Below are 19038 nucleotides of genomic sequence, written 5' to 3' on the forward strand. Positions count from 1 at the left end.
TCCTGCTTTCAAAATTCCCATCCCATCTCTTAGACATGAACCATCAACAAAAACAATTTGGTCATTTTCATCAAGCTTAGTATCCTTAATGTCAGGTCGAGGTTTTGTGCAAAATTCAGTCACCTGAAGGCAGTCATGCTCGACGTCTTCAGCGTTCTCAATTTCAGCATTTTCACCAGGAAGCAAGGTTGCTGGATTCAACGTAGTGCACCTTTTCAGCTGCACGTTCGGTGAGCCCAGAATTATCGTTTCATACCTTGTGAGTCTTGCTCCGGTCATGTGTTGCGTTCGGGAGCGTGTCAAAAGTATCTCAACTGAGTGAGGGACCATGACTGTTACTGGGTGTCCCATCACTATTCCTTCACTCTGAGTGAGGCTGATACCAACTGCTGCTACGGCGCGCAAACACCCTGGAAGTGCTGCTGCGACCGGATCCAAAGTAGCTGAAAAATACGCTACTGGTCTTGTTATGCCACCATGGGCTTGAGTCAAGACAGACAAAGAACATGCATCACGTTCATGACAAAACAATGTGAAAGGCTTTGTGTAGTCAGGCATACCTAAAGCTGGAGCCCTGCACATGCATTCTTTCAATTCAATAAAAGCATCCATCTCATCTCCTTTCAGCTCAATTTGATCCAGGGCATCCTTCTGGGTCAGTTTCAGTAAAGGCTTCGCTAAAGTTGAGAAGTTGGGAATCCACTGGCGACAGTAGCCCACCATTCCCAAAAACTTCCTCACCTCACTCCTTGTCTTGGGTGGACTCATTTGAAGTACACTTGTAATTCTTTCCTTCATTATTCTCCGTGACCCTTTCTCTATTTGGTGACCCAAGTATTTCACTTTCTTCTGACAGAACTGCAATTTGGAAGGAGACACCTTGTGTCCATTCCTTCCCAAATGGTTCAACAGAGCAATGGTATCGGCTGTGCAGCCACTTTCTGTCTTTGATGCAACCAGTAAGTCATCAATGTACTGTACTAGGGTTGACTCGAATGGCAATTCTAATGCTTCCAAATCTTTCTTTAAAATCTGATTGAAGATGGACGGTGACTCAGAGAACCCTTGAGGAATTCGACACCAACTGTACACTCTGTCTAGGAATTTGAAACAAAAGAGGAATTGGCTGTCCTCATGAAGAGGTACAGAAAAGAATGCTTGGGACAGGTCGATGACTGAGAACCACTCAGCATCGCAAGGGACTTGAAACATTATCACAGCTGGATTTGGTACGACAGGGCAACACTTGACTATGATGTCATTTATTTTCCTCAAGTCCTGCACTAGTCGGACCTTCCCACTTGGCTTTATTAGTCCCATTATTGGTGAATTACATGGACTGTTTAACACTTCTTTCAGTACCCCCTGTTTTACAAATTGGTCAATAAGTTGAGCAATTTTCATGAGGGTGTCTTGTGCCATGTGGTATTGTGGGGTCTGGGGAAAGATTGCATTGGGCTTTACAGTCACTTTCACTGGTTCCACTCCTTTCATCAATCCCACCTCTTTCCCTGTCATATCCCACACTTCCTTTCCGACTGTTTCCCGTAATTCAGCTGGAATATCTTCTTCAGTTATCATTGGGAAAAGACAAATCAGAGGATACTCTTCATCGACAGTTTCCATCTCATCCCCCTATACACTGTCCTCTTCTTCCCCATCACTGCTCGTCTGAATTTTTATTCCCTCGTTCGTACACATAATTGAACAACCCAACTTGCACAACAAGTCTCTCCCTAACAGTGCTATCGGGCTTGAGTCGCATACCACAAACTGATGCACCCCTTGATAGTTACCGATGCTGACTGGTACCGGATCTGTTATTGGGTTCGTCAGGTGCCTGTTTGCTACTCCCACCACTTGAACTGTCCTCCCTGAGAGTGGCAAATTTGGTACTTCACTGCTCTTAACAGTTGAACGTGTGGCTCCTGTGTCAACCAAGAATGAGACACGATGACCCATTACTCTTCCCTCTACGTACGGACCCTTTTGATCAACTTCCAAGGATGCTGCAAGCACACAATCTCCTTCTTCTTCTGAACTTTCACTCTCCCATACATTGTTTATTCCACTCTCACTGTGTAGTGGGAACTGTTGTACGGTGCCATTTGTACTCATTACCTGACCCGAGACCTGTGGAGGAACCATCACTTGCTGCTGACTCATTGGTGCCAAAGGTATTTGCATTTGCTGATTAGGTACCATGGGTAACTGCTGTTGCATTGGCTGCATTTGCGTCACCTGCATACGAGGCATCTGCATCTGCTGCGGCTGCATAGGTTGTAATCCCTGCAACTGATTTACGGTCTGAAAATTTGGGTTTGGATCTCTCATTTTCGGTCCCCTCATTGTCTGAAATGCATTGACATCATTGTTTTGCTGACCAACACCTGCACCTGCACCTTCCTGCACCACCATCGGGCACTCGCGTTTCCAATGACCGACAATTCTGCACACGTGACACGGCATCACCTTCTTCATTGCCTGCACACCATTCACAACAGTGTTCAAATCCGGACCATTATTCACAAAACCTCCTCTGCCTCTGCCTCTGACCTGTGGCTGAAACGCCATGTTTCCCTGCAACTGCGGCTGCGGTTGCGGTACCTGCTGTTGGAACCCTTGCAACCCTTGCAAACCTTGCAGACCTGTCTGAGCTGCTTTAAGTTGCATCATCATCACCTTCTCCTTCAACCTTTTCTATTTAACTTCAATTTCGTCGCTACAGTATTTCGCATAATTCAACACCTCATCAATAGGTTTCAACTGCCAACAAATCAAATGCGACTTTATCATCTGGCTTATCTCTGGTCTCAGCCCTTCCACAAATCTAAACACGAAATGAAGCATGTCCTTCGCCTCTATTGTCTCTGTGCCACTGTAGTTCTTAAACGCCTTCAACAACCTCTCATAGTAACTGTGAATCGACTCTTTAGCCTCTTGGGCAGTTCGATCTATCTTCTGCCAATCCACATTTTTCGCGGCAACCTTCGTCTTCAAATGCTCAATCACCTTATAGTACAGGCTCATCACCATAGGTGATGGTGCACCCGTATCCCTGTCTCTCTCTGGTTCACTTGTCGGCCAACCTACAGCTCTTTTGCAATCCTCCCACAAATCTGCCGGAACCACAATCTCAAAGAGGGTGTTCAGGTCTTCCCAGAGACATTTTGCAAGCTTCACAAACCTATCAGTCTGTTGATACCATTCAATCGGCTTCTCTCTCAGTTTGGGAAAATCATCCGTAAATGACTGAATGTCGCATCTGTGCCATGGTACATGTATTAATTTTCCCCCTGCTGTCTCCCTCATTGGTAACATGGTTACTGCCTCGCTACTCTGTGGTCTTTTCTCATTGAGCTCTGTAGCACTGTCCCTCCTCTTTTCCTTTCTCCTTACCCACCTGCTTTCCCACTTGTCTAAGCACCTCCACACTTGTGCACTCTGCAGCAATTCTCTAAGGTGCGCCTTCATGCCTGCTGACCTCATGTGTTCAAAATCTGTGGTCCCAAAATCCAATCTATAGCTCCTGCTCAAGTGTTTTGTCTTGTCTATATCCACCCCGTTTTTGTCAGCTATTTCTTGCAAGCTTTTATGTACCTTGTTCACTTCTTTCGTAATCCTGGGACATTGATATCTCAGCTCTTCTTCCGAATAGGACTCCAACCTATTCACACCCATAGTCCCTTCCACCAATTCTTGTGCTTCCATGTTCAACCTGACCCTATTCAGATATTCTTCTCCCTTCCCACTGGCTGAGCTTTGTGTGGAATTCAGACTGTTGAACCACTGTGTCAGCTGTTGTGCATTCAACCCCATCAGTGTAGCATTCACATCGACTGCCATCGATGGTTGTGGCAACTTTTCAGTATTCGATGACAGCGGTATCATCAGTGGGGGACTCGACCTCACCAGTGTTGACTGAGCACATATGGGACTAAACTCCATCAAGGACCCAGATCCAGTTGGCTGAGCCGCTATCGGAGTTATCCCTGGAGTGTTTTCTATGCACCTCCTTTCTGTCCCATTCTGCAGCATTGATCCCTGACCGCTCATACCTAAGTTAGGCTGACTGTACAAAGGTACCGGTGGACCTACAGTAATGGGTAGGGATATTGCATCTGGGTTCTGTCCATTTCCCATGTTCTGAGACATGTTCATTCCCACACTATGGGTCATCATTGCCGGCATGCCCATCTGACTCCCCGTCATCTGAGCATGTGCATTTCCCCCCTGCATCTGCTTTTGAGGCATCAAAAACTGAGTTGATTCGGCTTGTGCCAATGTCGGGTTGTGACCATTCTGTACTCCCCTTACGGTTGGATCTAGAATCATTCCTGCACCGTTGTCACTACTATAGTATCCTGGGATCTGCGGCTGATAATTTTCTACTTGTTTCAACATGGGCACATCTGGATATATTCTCCTAACCTGCGGTATCTGCGGGGTGAACAGTAGACTCGGGTCCTTAGATCCCGATGAAGCTCCTGAACTCTGAGTTTCATTATTCCGTACCGATGCCGGAGGGGCAGAACTGGTACTTGGACCTTGTCCACTCTCTGCATAAGGTGGTGGACGGTCGTTCAGCAATTGCATGATTAACTCCTCATCCTCTAACTCCTCTTCCCTTCTCAACTTTTCCTCGTCCTCTCTATCCTTAGAACACCTCCTGTTTGTCTTGCAGGTAGCTTTCTTACCTGTTTCCTCTTCTTCCTTAGTAATTGCGGGAAACAATTTTATCCCCTGCAATACATCTGACCTCCACACCTTCTGTGCATTATCCCACCTAGCATCCGCTAGTGTCTTTTCTACCTTCCTTATCCTGGTCTCGAACTTATTTTGCTGTTGCTGTCTAGCCATTAGTTCCCAAATTGCTAGAGCCTCAAACTGTGCTGGCCTTGGAGGTACCTTCATGTCGTACATCGCGAATCTCAAATTCTCTAGTATCCTTATATTGAATGTCCCATGGATCGGGAACGCTACGCTCCCATGTTTCTCTGTCAGCTTGTGCCATTGCTTTAGCCAAAGGCACGGAGCTACCTCTTTTTCCTCCATTACAATGTAAGCTGGTGTACCTTCGGGCGGCGTCTCCTCTCCTACGCCCGCTTTAATGTAAGACTCCCCCTTCATCGCACTCCTTAATGCTTTAAAAAATTTCATTTTCTCGTCTTTTATTTCACAAAATTTGTAATCAATAGGTGACTTTAATTCCCGGAATACTCTTCGCTTGCCTTTCCCCTTCCAATCGAGCCCCACGGACTGCGTCCAATCCGTGCGCGACCCTTCTCTGCAACCAACCTATCCCAGCGCGGCTCCTAGTGACGTCACACTCACACACACTGTGGCTGACAAAGCCTCGCGGCTAGTCCTCCTTCACTCAGCTCCTCTCGTAACAACTTCTTGCACAGATGATAGAAGGGCACGACGACTTCCCTACTTCTACACTCGGAGTCGCACCTCCGCTATCCTCTAAAAAGAAAAAAATTCCTCGCAACCTTTTCACACAATCTGCGGCAATAAGCTATGCAAGCGCAAAACCCTAACTTCACTCATACCATCACTAGTTCCGCCAACGCTGATCTCACACCTCCATTCTCTCCATTCGCAAGCTCCGAGATCCCGGGAAAGTCGCGGTGGACCTAGCCCATCATCATTTTCTCAATCTATTTTACCCAAGAAAAATCTAATTCAACTTCCTGAATGGGGTCTCAAAGGGCGTAACCGTCAACTCAACACCATGTACTTTAAGAGTATGGGGTCTCAAAAGGCGAAACCGTCCTCTGCTACCATCTACTGATAGAGCGTTCCGTACTAATAATTTACCTGTATTTGGACGCTCTTTAGGCCGATGAACCTTTTGGCTAAGTGGGACCCTCGACACCCTTAATCAGTCAATTTCATTAAATCAATAATCAATAACGAACATAAGCAATACCCTGATCGACATAACACTTAACAATTAATCCAGAATACATTTTGGCGAACCCTGACCTTTCAGTCAGGAATAACCACACCAGTTTACTCAAAGTTAGTGAATTTATTTCCCTATATTAACAAAGCTAGCACAATATAGATGTGTCTCAACACCAAATGATAAACATAAATGAACATTAATAGCTGTCCATAGCGGCGAAACAAGTGCAGTCTATGCAGCATTTGAATAACAAGGCATTCGATAATAGCAATGCAAATCACTAAAACTATAATCTGTAATGAACTAATTGCATACATTTAGTCAGCATAACAAGGTCTCAAATTGCATCGTGCAACAAAAGGAATCCTCATCTAACCTCAAATTAACATCGGCATGTGGGACTTCATGCAAAAACAATTTAGCAACATTAATTTAGAAAAACTCCTAACTAGGGATCTTGTCAAAAATCAGCAGTTGGTTACCTAAAAGAAACACAATGCAATTGTACAATTTCCTTTCATATTTACCAATTACGATCAGCATTCAAGGAAGTCTTCGTCTCACAGGTACCGTTTCTCGATCAGCATGGGACGGGGCAAGGGCAAGGTGAACGGGGCAATTGCCTCACGGCGGCAAAGTAAAACTACTACTTCATGCAAGGGATCAAAGTTAAAGTCTCTAGGGCAAGAATCATTTAAAGTCTCTTTCTCTCGATTAGAGAAAGCATCAAAGTCTCTTTCAAAATGGCGTCGCAGCAAGGTGGGCCATAATAGCTACGAAGTCTGCAAAATGGCGGGATGTCCAATAATGGCTGCAATGGCTACTTTCCTCTCGTGCACCTGGTTTAAATAGACAACAGTTCAAATCCAGTAGGGTCTTCCATTGGAGGGTTCATAAGTTAGCTTCAAATTGTCCAATCAAAAACGACAGTTCTCAAGCTTTTACTTAAGCATACATTATCCTTGGAGATGGGTACGCAAGTTGCAACATTTTATACCAATTAACTCACTTTCAGAGCTTCCATTGTCCGCACCTGCAGATCGACCTTGGAGTAAAGAGAAAAATGCCAAGCTGGCACGAAACCTTAAGATAAGCATGTGAACGATCTCAGTGGAAAAGTACAGCTTCAAGCAAAATACACGTTTATTAGCACATTGGAAAAATACGAGCATCTAAACCGTGAGACCAGGCAACTAGGCCGAAGCCTCTACTAAAGTAATGCTAAGCTAAAGCATTTCAAACAAGCAAATCATAGCACACGTTTACGATTATGTCGGATTAGTGCAATTCTAATACATCACGTTATATAAAGCACGCTTATAAATGTTGGCAAACTACTCTGAGGGCACATTTTGTCCCCGTACAATCTTTATTAGTTGGGTTAAAGTCACACATGATTATTACAGTACTACGTTTAAGCGCTAATAAATGAAAACCTTCATTTTCTGCTTCATCACAGGCACCTTTGCACCATGGTACTAGGATGCTTTCGTTGGCGCTAGGCAGCAATTTGTGTGCCACCGCAGGGGGAGGGAACAGAAATGCGCCGTATCTTGAAGATTTGGCGCTTTGCTGCACCGCCCTGTGCCACGGGCCTCGTCAATGTCACCCTTTGTTTTTTTAATGCAAGGTGAAGAATCTTCTGAGCTCTGCCTGCTCCATGAAGGTTAATCACAAAGCCAAAAATGCAGGAGTTCATCTGTATGTTTATATGTATGTTTGGATGTATGTGGTATTCAGAGCTAGCCTTCGCTCAGGTGGAGCCCATGGCGAAACCAAATTTGGTTCCTACTCCTAATTATCCTCTTTAATTATCTATGCATACAAAATATTTGGGAGGAGCAGGAAGAAGGAAAGGGGGGGAAATTAAGGAATTAAATGAAAAGTAACAGATAGTAAGCAGATGTGGTGAAAGCAGCCCTCACAAACAGTGTCTAAAACACACATTTCGTCTGGCCCAGGTCGAAGGGAGACTGCTTTAGGCATCTCCTGCGCCCTTCTGGGAGTTGCGCCCTGGGCGTAGGCCCAGCTCGCACATGCCTAAGGCTGGTCCTGAAGGTATTTGTATAGCGACAATATAGGCACAGTCAGTTTGGCACTCTAAAGTCACAGGAAGTGATAATCTCAGAGTGATTCTAGGTGGGGATCTCAGGCTCTGACAGTGGAGTTAAATTGCCACTTCTTAGTGATGTGGTGTTCTTTAAAGAGGTGTCTTCAGCTTAATCCTACATTGAAGATGGGAACCGGTGGTCCTGAAGGGTACAGGACTGGAGAGCTATTTCCCTTGTTAGCACTGGGACCCACTATACTATTGCTACACCACACGTTTTGTGGCGGGGTCCCTCACCATTCAAGGGGCCCCCGCTTAGCCCCAGTGCAATGAATATCTATCAGATGAGCGATACTCGTGGGCCTCTAATATTCTGTTCGGGAGCCCACCAATTTATGATACACCACTGCGCGGCACAGGATGGAGGCCACACCTACAGGACAGAACTGTACCCCACTGCGTAGCACAGGATGGAGGCCACACCTACAGGACAGAACTGGACCCCACTGCACGGCACAGGATCGAGGCCACACCTACAGGACAGATCTGGACCCCACTGCACGGCACAGGATCGAGGCCACACCTGCAGGACAGATCTGGACCCCACTGCACGGCACAGGATCGAGGCCACACCTCCAGGACAGAACTGGACCCCACTGCACGGCACCGGATGGAGGCCACACCTACAGGACAGAACTGGACCCCACTGCGCGGCAGAGGATGGAGGCCACACCTGCAGGACAGATCTGGACCCCACTGCACGGCACAGGATCGAGGCCACACCTACAGGACAGAACTGGACCCCACTGCACGGCACCGGATGGAGGCAACACCTACAGGACAGAACTGGACCCCACTGCGCGGCAGAGGATGGAGGGCACACCCACAGGACAGAACTGGACCTTACTGCGCGGCACAGGATGGAGGGCACACCCGCAGGACAGAACTGGACCCCACTGCGCGGCACAGGATGGAGGCCACACCTACAGGACAGAACTGGACCCCACTGCGCGGCACCGGATGGAGGCCACACCTGCAGGACAGAACTGGACCCCACTGCGCGGCACAGGATGGAGGCCACACCTGCAGGACAGAACTGGACCCCACTGCGCGGCACAGGATGGAGGCCACACCTACAGGACAGAACTGGACCCCACTGCGCGGCACAGGATGGAGGCCACACCTGCAGGACAGAACTGGACCCCACTGCGCGGCACAGGATGGAGGCCACACCTACAGGACAGAACTGGACCCCACTGCGCGGCACAGGATGGAGGCCACACCCGCAGGACAGAACTGGACCCCACTGCACGGCACAGGATGGAGGCCACACCCACAGGACAGAACTGGACCCCACTGCACGGCACAGGATGGAGGCCACACCTGCAGGACAGATCTGGACCCCACTGCACGGCACAGGATGGAGGCCACACCTGCAGGACATAACTGGAGCTAGATACATTCTGCTCCCTAGTTATGAACATCTCGGTGCTGTGTAAATCTGAAAACCGTCTTCACCAGACATGTTAAGGACCTTGCCCGGTCTCCTTTGCACCAGCTTGTGCTACTTTGCGATGTACATGGCCTTGCCTCAATCTTCCTCAGTTGTATTGCCTACTACCAGTAGAGATTGGAATCTAGCAGCTATTTGGGGTTTTCTGCAGGAAGGGGGTGGAGCTAGCTATAGTGCAGCAGGTGCAGTGTCACAAGGGCACCTGACTATGAGATGTCCACTGCTCCCCAGTTGCAGCTTCCTTTTTCTATTTATCCATGGTGCTGGGCGGCCACTTTCTTTGCTTGCATTATGTCCCATGACCAGGGCCGGCTTTAGGCCGCACTAGGCACTGACCTGGAGGGGGGCACTGATCTAAGGGGTAATGAGCAATAAAGTAGGATTTAAAAGCACCTGCTGTAGAGTTCCATCTGTGTCCAGCTTTCAGGCAGCAATAAAAATATCAAGGTAATGCTTGATTAATGTTCCTGCTAGAGAAAGGGTGACTAGAGTTTTGTCTAGCGGCAGTTTTGACTCACCATAATGAAGCGCAGAGGGTTAATGTGCCTGCTGCTAAGAACAGATGTGTATTTTATGTGGATAGCTGAGTGGAATAATAAAACCAGCGTTTACCAGTGCTTTAAAACAAATGAAATGTATGTGAGAGAAATAAGGGGCACATTTGCTGGTGGTTGCAAGGAAATCCAAGGAGGAGGTTATGGGGGGGGACTGGCAAAAAAAGATTGTCGCAGCGGGCGATGCCAACGCTAAAGCCGCCCGCCCATGGCTCGCATGCTCTTCCGCTGTAGGAGCAAATAGATATATCACTCCTGTAACCACACCCCCTAGACTGATCTTTTAATTCTTGGTGTGCTTGCATGGATGTATTAACACACTGTCACAACGGAGCACCTTTGTGAATACTACATGATTTTCATTTGCATTTTTACCTCTGCACATTGGTGTATAACACTCTTTTGAAAATTGTGCACACTTCCCCAGCACATCAGGGCCACCCCGGCTCAGTCTTGAATTGCGTAAGAGACTGAAGTCCTGGCTGTTCACCTGGTCTTGGCCATGTGTTCGCCCCCCGCTGCTTCTCATTCAGCGCCTGGATACCCCCGGTGAGCCGTGTGCTCTACGAATGCACACAACATCACATAAAATAACAAACACACACCCCAACACACAACAAATACATATTAGATTACATCACAGCCCCCGGGCTCAGTGCGGCCGCACCCCACCAAAGCCGGCCCTGGTTACATCCCGTGGCTCCCTGCCCCCCATGCAGATGACTGAGTGCCCCCTATAAAGAGAGACACCGAGTCGCCCCTTTAGGCAGGAGGGTCACCACCTCTCACACAATGTGCCAGGGTCCGGGGGTCAAACAGAGCTGAGCGGAGGCCACTGGCGCCCTCCCTTCCCCATTCACTCTCCTCCTGAAGGAGGCACCTGAGGTGGGCGGGGCTGTAGGCAGTGCTTTAAATGGAAAAATAGAAGTGCAGGTACTCTGTACCAGAGTACCTGCTTGTTTCTGAGAAGTGCCGGTACTCTCCAATTAAAAGTATTACGTTTTTCTTGAGATGTGCCGGTACTCTCCCTCTCAAAATAAAAAAGTTCCGGTACTCAGTACCGGAGAGTACCGGCCCATTTAAAGCACTGGCTGTAGGTTCCTGCAGGAGGCCGCAGGCGGAGGCCCGCCTCCTCGGTGGACTGCGCTAGCAGGCGGTTCATCTTTCCGCTTTTTTCTTTCCTCCCTTCCTTCTTTCTTTCCTTCCTTTTCCTTCCTTCTTTCTTTCTGTCTGCCATTCTCCTTTCTTATTTTGTTTCTAGGTTCTTTCTATCTTTCTTTCTTTCCTTCTTCTTTCTTGTTCATTGGCTATTTTGCTCTCTTTCTGTCTTTTTTTCATTCTCCTTTCTCCTTTCTTTTGTTCCTAAGCTCTTTTGCTCTCTTTGTCTTTCTTAATCCTCCTGTCTTCTTTCTGTGTTTCTGAATTATTTTGCTCTCTTTGTGTCTTTTTTCTTCTTCCTTTCGTCTTTTGTTCCTAAGTTCTTTTGCTCTCTTTCTTTCTTTCTTCATCCTTTCTTCTTTTGTTTCTACTTTCTTTTCCTCTCTTTCTGTCTTTCTTTCTTCTTTTGTTTCTACGTCCTTTACTCTATTTCTGTCTTTCTTTTTTTATCCTTTCTTCTTTTGTTTCTAGGTTCTTTTGCTCTCTTTCCCTCCTTTCTTCTTTTCTCCCAAGGTTCTTTTGCTCTCTTTTTGTCTTTCTTCTTTTATTCCTAAGTTATTTCTTTTTTTCTTTCCTAGGTTCGTTTTCTCTTTCTTTTTCTTTCTTTCTTTCTTTCTTTCTTTCTTTCTTTCTTTCTTTCTTTCTTTCTTTCTTTCTTTCTTTCCTTCTTTCCTTCTTTCCTTCTTTCCTTCTTTCCTTCTTTCCTTCTTTCTTTCTTTCATTCTTGGTTCGTTCATTCTTTCTTTCTTCCCTTTCTTTCTTTCTTTCTTTCTTTCTTTCTTTCTTTCTTTCTTTCTTTCTTTCTTTCTTTCTTTCTGTCTTTCTTTCTTTCTTTTTTTTTTTTTCTTTCTTTCTTTCTTTCTTTCTTTCTTTCTTTTTTTCTTTCCCCACTGCATTGTTTTCTAGTTTTCTTTCCACCCTTTGCTCCTTCTCTTCCTCTGGGATATGGTCTTTGAATATAACTCATCTCTTTTGTCTCCCTGCTCCCAGGATGAAAGGAACCAGATTTTGATGGCCTACCTGTGGATACGGCAGGTGTGGTTCGACGCCTACCTGCGCTGGAATAAGGAGGATTATGATGGGCTCGATACCATCCGTATACCTAGTAGTTATGTATGGAGACCCGACATCGTCCTATATAACAAGTAGGTCGGACTGGTATGGAGCGGCATCATTTCGCCTTTTTCCCCCTTTGAGAGCCAGGGCGCAGGCTGCGGACCACCCTGGCACCCCGCGGACTGGAAGGACTACGCAGTCCCTCATCCCGAGGCTTCTAGCAGCTAAGTGTGGCTTCTGGTTTGGGTATCTTGGCGATGACAAGCGTTGGGGTGAGTATGTGGCTCTGAGGGACTCACTGTTGTCTTCTCCTTTGAATCAAAGTCTCACCCTGGTGCTTGGAGATGTGGGTCTCAGTGGAGAGATCCAGGCTCCATTTACAGGGTGTGAGGTGAAAACCAGGGGACATTGTGCCCCAGTGATGCACAGCCATATAGTCACCTCTGCAGTACCACTGTTCTTCTGAAATGAAAGCTGTTCTCAAGTAAGACAAGGCATAAGACCTGTCCTTGCAGAAAAAAACTGAGGACCAGCAAAGGGTGCAAAGCCAGCTGTCAGGAAGCATCCATTGACCAGGACTGAAGACTTTGGTGGGCAAGAAGGACTCCAGGATCTGAAACTGTCTAGTCATGCTTAGCTTGAAAGCCTCGCCATGTTTGGGCAACTCAGTGTGGTTTGTTAATAAAAGGTGCAGTGAGGGCTCTGCTGTCGTACTTATAATTCACATATATTTGATGCAGAGCTACTAAATTTAGAGGAGTCTTTACGTATTGCGTAGTTTGCACACAGTAGAAGGACAAGCTGAAAATGCTGCAAGGTAGGGGGTGCTGATGACAAGTGAGGGAAGGGAAAGTGGCTTTAATGGAGAAAGAGTGGCCGTGCAATGTGCACTCTCCAGGCCGTTCAGCTACATCTAGGAACACTTTTTGGATCCTAGCAAATTTTTTCAATTCTCTGCATGTGTTTCGGTCGGTGGAAATGCTTTTCCCACCTTGGCCTTCCTCAGGGCAACAGTTATTGCACCAATTATTTTGGTCAGAAACACAAAAATACCTTGGAAATGCAACCCTGCATGTCACCTTCCAATACACTTCTTGAAAAAAGAGTAAGACAGTGTTAAATAATGTATGTATTAAATTATGTATATAATTAATTCAATTTCACATATAGAAAATGGTAGGATGATTGACAGAGTTCCACTTTCACATTTATTATAAAACATCAAAACAGTTAATCCCCCTTATCAAACATACACGTCTATAACTGGCGCCTTTTAAGCAGCTCACAATGTTAATAAGTGTTCGTCATAAGACATGCAAGTGACTCATAACTTTTTATTATGTTCTGTTTGGGAAACATCAGCGAAAAACTCATTTTAGCATTACATATTTGTATCTATCACACACAGAATGAGCTCCTATTGATTCAATGATCAGATGTGGAGTGTGGGGTAAATAGTTTTGTGGTCTGCAACTCTTATTATGAACTGAACATGAGAGCTGATCCTGCCAGGATTCAGATTTGCAGAGATAAGAAGAATTATCTATAAATCTCACAGAGATGTATGCATGTTTTTATAAAACGATACGCTTTCCCTGGAGATCCCGTGCTATGGAGAATGTACTTTTAACAGCAAGCCCCTCTACAGTGGCGCGTCTGCTGCTCTCCCCGTATGTGAGGAGGAGGAGGCGAGATGCACCAGGGGTTAGAACTTCCTGGATCCAGCCATCCTTGACAGTGAGGGGAATCATGTGATGGGGTGATGGAAGCTCTGTGGGGAAGGTGCAAGTCAGGCTCTGTCCCATCTGATCACATCCTGAGGGGGGAGCCAGGTCTGGCCTGCAGGGTAAGTGCGCTGGCTGTGCTGAGTAGCCACAGCTGCTATTGCCCGGAGGAGGCTGAGGTTTGCCATACCTCAGTACCATAGAATGAAGACGTAGGTGTCAATGAAGGCGCACCGGGTATCCCCACGGGAAGTGGATGTGCTAAGATTGGTGTCAATTCGTTGCCTTGTGGTGGTCTCCAGAGCAAACACTTGCCCCAGACTGAAGGCCTCCTTTAGATTTTGGCAAAAGAGTTACGCCGTCGCAACGGTGACAGATAGCCTGTCTGCCGAAATATAAATCCCATAGGAAATAATGCGATTTAGATTTTGGGGGACAGACTATCTTTCATTGTTGTGACGGAGTCCACCGAAATCTACATCAAACCCTTACTATTGTTTTGCGTTGTGAACATTTGTGGTGAAAGTTGAAGTGAGCTAGAAACTACCAATAATGCATGGAATGCAGGCATAGCGTGCAGGAACAGCACAAACACCCCTTGACAACCCATTCAGCCGTAGCTTGGTATGGAGTACTAGTGCTACAAGAAAGGAATACACAAACAATGGCCCAAAGGAGATTGCATGATAATTCCACACATAATACTTTTTTTTGCAGAAATGACGCCTTGTGTACGATTTACCCTTGAGCAGTCCTTTGCTTGAGGTGACTTGTACACAAAGGTGTGCCTCAGGTATAAACTTCCCTCCTGACACTGCAAGCTCTGCCTCCGCACCAAGGCACAATTCTAAATTGTTTGAACATCATGGAAGTGAGAATTTGTTTACATTTACCTGTTTCTATGACATAATTACCGTGGGAGGCAGAGACACAACACAGGAGCCATTTTGTCTGATCACAAATGCATCATGGGACAATGTCTTGCTTTGGCCGGAATGGATCTAGGTCAGTTGTTCCCAACTTGTGGTCTGGAAATCCCTGTGGGTTCGCAAAACCTCCTCAGGGCATCCTTGACTGCTTAGAAAATTAAATAATATTAACAGATGAATAAAGTGTACAGCCCTCCGGGCTATCAAACCATCACACAAAACCGTATAGGCAAGAGAGGAGGTGGACTAGCTATTGTTTTCAAACAGGCAATAAACCTCTGTAAAACAGACAACATTTCCATACAAGGTTGTGAAGCGCTCCTCACCAGATGCCACCCTACTCCAACTTCCTCCTGTAACTTTCTCCTCCTTTACAGACCTCCACCTAACAACGCCATATTCCCAGATGCTTTTCTAGATACATGCTCAAACCTTATTACACTATACTCCAACCTATGTATTCTTGGGGATCGAAACATTTGGTTTGACAAACCCAATATGCCCCATCCAAAAGCTATCACCACTGGCCTAGTCGCATTGAAAAAAAAAAAAACTGATGGATTAAACCCAGATCTGTGACTGGGGGTGAATGTTTGATTTGTTCTACATTCCGTCCATCAACTGTCCTTTTTGCGTTTGTCGCCCCAAGTGGGAAGGGTATGCCCAGACGTGGGTCCCGTGCTCACTATGCCACCATATTCAAGCTAGCCTGGCTGAAGAGGGGTGATACCCCGAAACCGGTCCCAGGATGCTTGTTTCTGGTCCAGGGAGGACCTGGTCTGGCAGTTCGGGCTGGACTGTTCCCATGGGGAACAGGGTCAAGACTAATTTGCATATGACTAGGTCCAAACTGAAATGGCATGGTGAGCAAAAAAACTGATGGATTAAACCCAGATCTGTGCTTGGGGGTGAATGTTTGATTTGTTCTACATTCCGTTAATCAACTGTTCTTTTTGCGTTTGTCGCCCCAAATGGGAAGGGTATGCCCAGACGTGGGTCCCGTGCTCACTATGTCGCCAGATTCAAGCTAGCCTGGCTGAAGAGGGGTGACACCCCGAAACTGGTCCCAGGATGCTTGTTTCTGGTCCAGGGAGGACCTGGTCTGGCAGTTCGGGCTGGACTGTTCCCATGGGGAACAGGGTCAAGACTGATTTGCATATGACTGGGTCCAAACTGGAATGGCATGGTGAGCAAAAAAACTGATGGATTAAACCCAGATCTGTGACTGGGGGTGAATGTTTGATTTGTTCTACATTCCGTCCATCAACTGTTCTTTTTGCGCTAGTCGCATTGAACCTACATCAGATTGTACACAATCCCACACACATCGCTGGACACATCCTAGATGTAATTTTCGCTAAGCCTGAACTAGTTACCGTTCATAGCATCACGCTAATCACTTGGTCAGACCACCATTTGATAACTTTCCGACATAAAACTCCACAAATCAACACACCCCACAACTACTTACATACATGCACCTGTCGACCATGGAGCAAACTCAATTTGGATGACCTAGAAGCACAACTAACAGCCACCACAGATCTAGATACAATTAATTAATTTAATTAATTTATAAAACTTTATAAATGGCTACAGGAAGCTTTTGTTACCCTAATACCACTCACAAAAACTAAACACGACAAAAGAAAACCAACACCTTGGAGAAACACAGATCTTAAAAAGATAAAACAACAAATCAGAAAGTTGCAGTGGACCTGGCCCAAAACAAACAACAGTCAAGACATACTGCCGTGACACAAACTTAACAGAATATACAAATCATCAATCAAAAAATCTAAAAAAATGGACTACTCAGACAGAATTCAAAATGCTAACTCTACAACCAAGGAATTTTATGAAATTCTCAATGAATTTCGAAAACCTACATGCATGGAAGGAAGTCATTCCACTACTCAAGATTTCACAAACAAATTGGCAACTCACTACACAACCAAGGCAGACACATTGGACTCCTATTTAAAACAGAAGAAAACCATCAGCACCAACCCCTTTCCTAAAATACGATCTAAGAATAAACCAACCCAGCCTCTACAGTCCTTCCAACAAATATCCCAAGGTGAATTGATGGATTTGGTCAAAGCAAGCAGGCCTTCCGGTTGCCCTTCGGACCCTTGCGCACCACAAATCTTCAAGAACATTCTTCTATCTACTTCTGCTGCCACACCTGTAAGAAGAATCATCAACAACTCTTTAACTACAAGAATTTTTCCTGTAGACCTGAAAAAGGCATACACACGACCATTATTAAAAAAAAAAAAACTAGACCCGCAAGACCCCAACAACTACAGACCAATCACAAATGGACTTTTCCTGGGCAAACTGATAGAAAGAGCAACATTCACCCAGATGTCATAATTCATTGAAGACAATTCTATACTTTCAGACTTCCAAACTGGATTCCGCCCAGGAAGAGGCACTGAATCGGCACTCATAGCAATCTGGGATGATCTTAAAAACACAGTCGATTGCAATGGAGTTGCTGCACTACTTCTCTTGGACCTCTCGGCTGCCTTTGATACGGTTGACCATGACACCCTAATTCAAAGACTCCATGAAGCCGGCATACAAGGGACTGCTCTTGACTGGATTACTTCTTATCTTCAGAAAATATCTAATATCATCTACTCACCCCCCTTCTCGTCCAAGCCCTACCTCACAAAAGCAGGGGTCCCCCAAGGATCAATCCTCTCACATTTGCTTTTCAACATCTACATGATATCATTTCCAGAACTGATCAATGATTTTCATCTCACATGCTACAACTATGCAGATGACACACAAATACCACTTAAATTAGAATGCCCCCAAAAACATTGAAAACTCACAAATCTTCAGTTGCCTCAGAGCCGTTGATCAGTGGATGACCTGGAGCCATCTCAAACTAAATACCTCCAAAACAGAAATACTCATATGTGGTGACTGGAAAAGTTATGACCCTCTGTGCATCTGGACTGATGATCTCAGACCACCTCCTCAATTATCCAAGGAAGTTAAAAACCTTGGAATCACCATGGATTCCAAATTAACTATGAATGCCCAAGTGGACAAATTAGCACGAACAAGCTTCATCACCTTGAAGACTCTACGACGCATCTTCCCCCACCTCGGATTTCCACATAAGGTGCAAGCTACTATCTCGCTTGTACTATCCAAACTGGATTATGCCAATGGCCTCTACCATGGATCATCTCTATCTATTATGAAAAAACTACAACGTATTCAGAACTCCGCAGCCAGGCTACTATTACATGTAAAGCCCCAAGCCCACATCTCCCCCGCCTTGAGAGCACTACACTGGTTACCCGTTGCCAGAAGATGCACTTTCAAGCTGCTTTGTATCACCCACAAAGCTATACATGGAACAGGACCACTTTTTATCAGAAACAAAATAACCAAATACATCCAACAAAGAAACCTCGCCTCAAGATTGGCACCCCGCCTTAGAACACCACCATACAAGAAAAAGACTATAGGTGGTACATCCTTCTCAGTTCAAGCAGCCAAACTATGTAATTCATTACCCCCAACTATAAGAGCCACAGATAACTTTCTTGTATTCAGAAAACTACTCAAGAGTTGGCTCTTTCCTTCATAACCACCATATTCATACCACTATGGACTGCATATGGCTATGTTGATAAATATTTTTTCTGATTATGTGTATATTTTTAGTTATGTATAGTTCTTTAGAAAATATGTATTGCTAGTATGTCATAACAATAAAATACACACACACTCTTTAAACCTGTTAAGTATATTTACCCATGGTTCTAATTATGTATTGTATGTCCATATATGTGTGCATATGTGTGTGTATTCATGTGTGTATGTGTGTGTGTATATATATATATATATATATATGTATATATATATATGTATGTATATGTGTATGTTGTTTCTGTGCTTGGCTTGTTCGTGGGTCATTGCATGGCTCCTGGGTGGGTTGTTATATACTAGATATCTATGAATCCCTGCTCTCATCTTATCACACTTATCTACCCACCATCATATTTCATGTCTCTATCAATCTATCCTCCATCCCCACTCTGACTCATCCCAAATCCAGTCTACTACTTTCATCTCCTAAATAACCCTGCCTGAGCTCTCCCCTCCTCT

General features: G+C 45.5%; 1 protein-coding gene across 1 annotated transcript in view; it reads left to right on the forward strand.

Moving 5' to 3' along the window:
• Nucleotides 1-19038, forward strand: part of CHRNA10 (cholinergic receptor nicotinic alpha 10 subunit) — a 72787-nt gene that overhangs the window by 42632 nt on the left and 11117 nt on the right. Inside the window, exon 2 of the mRNA XM_069203731.1 lies at nt 12180-12334. Within this exon, the coding sequence (XP_069059832.1) occupies nt 12180-12334 (155 nt within the window). The remainder of the gene's footprint in view (nt 1-12179; nt 12335-19038) is intronic.

The sequence above is a fragment of the Pleurodeles waltl genome, chromosome 8 (assembly GCF_031143425.1).
Source record: "Pleurodeles waltl isolate 20211129_DDA chromosome 8, aPleWal1.hap1.20221129, whole genome shotgun sequence".
Classification (NCBI taxonomy): Eukaryota; Metazoa; Chordata; class Amphibia; order Caudata; family Salamandridae; genus Pleurodeles; species Pleurodeles waltl.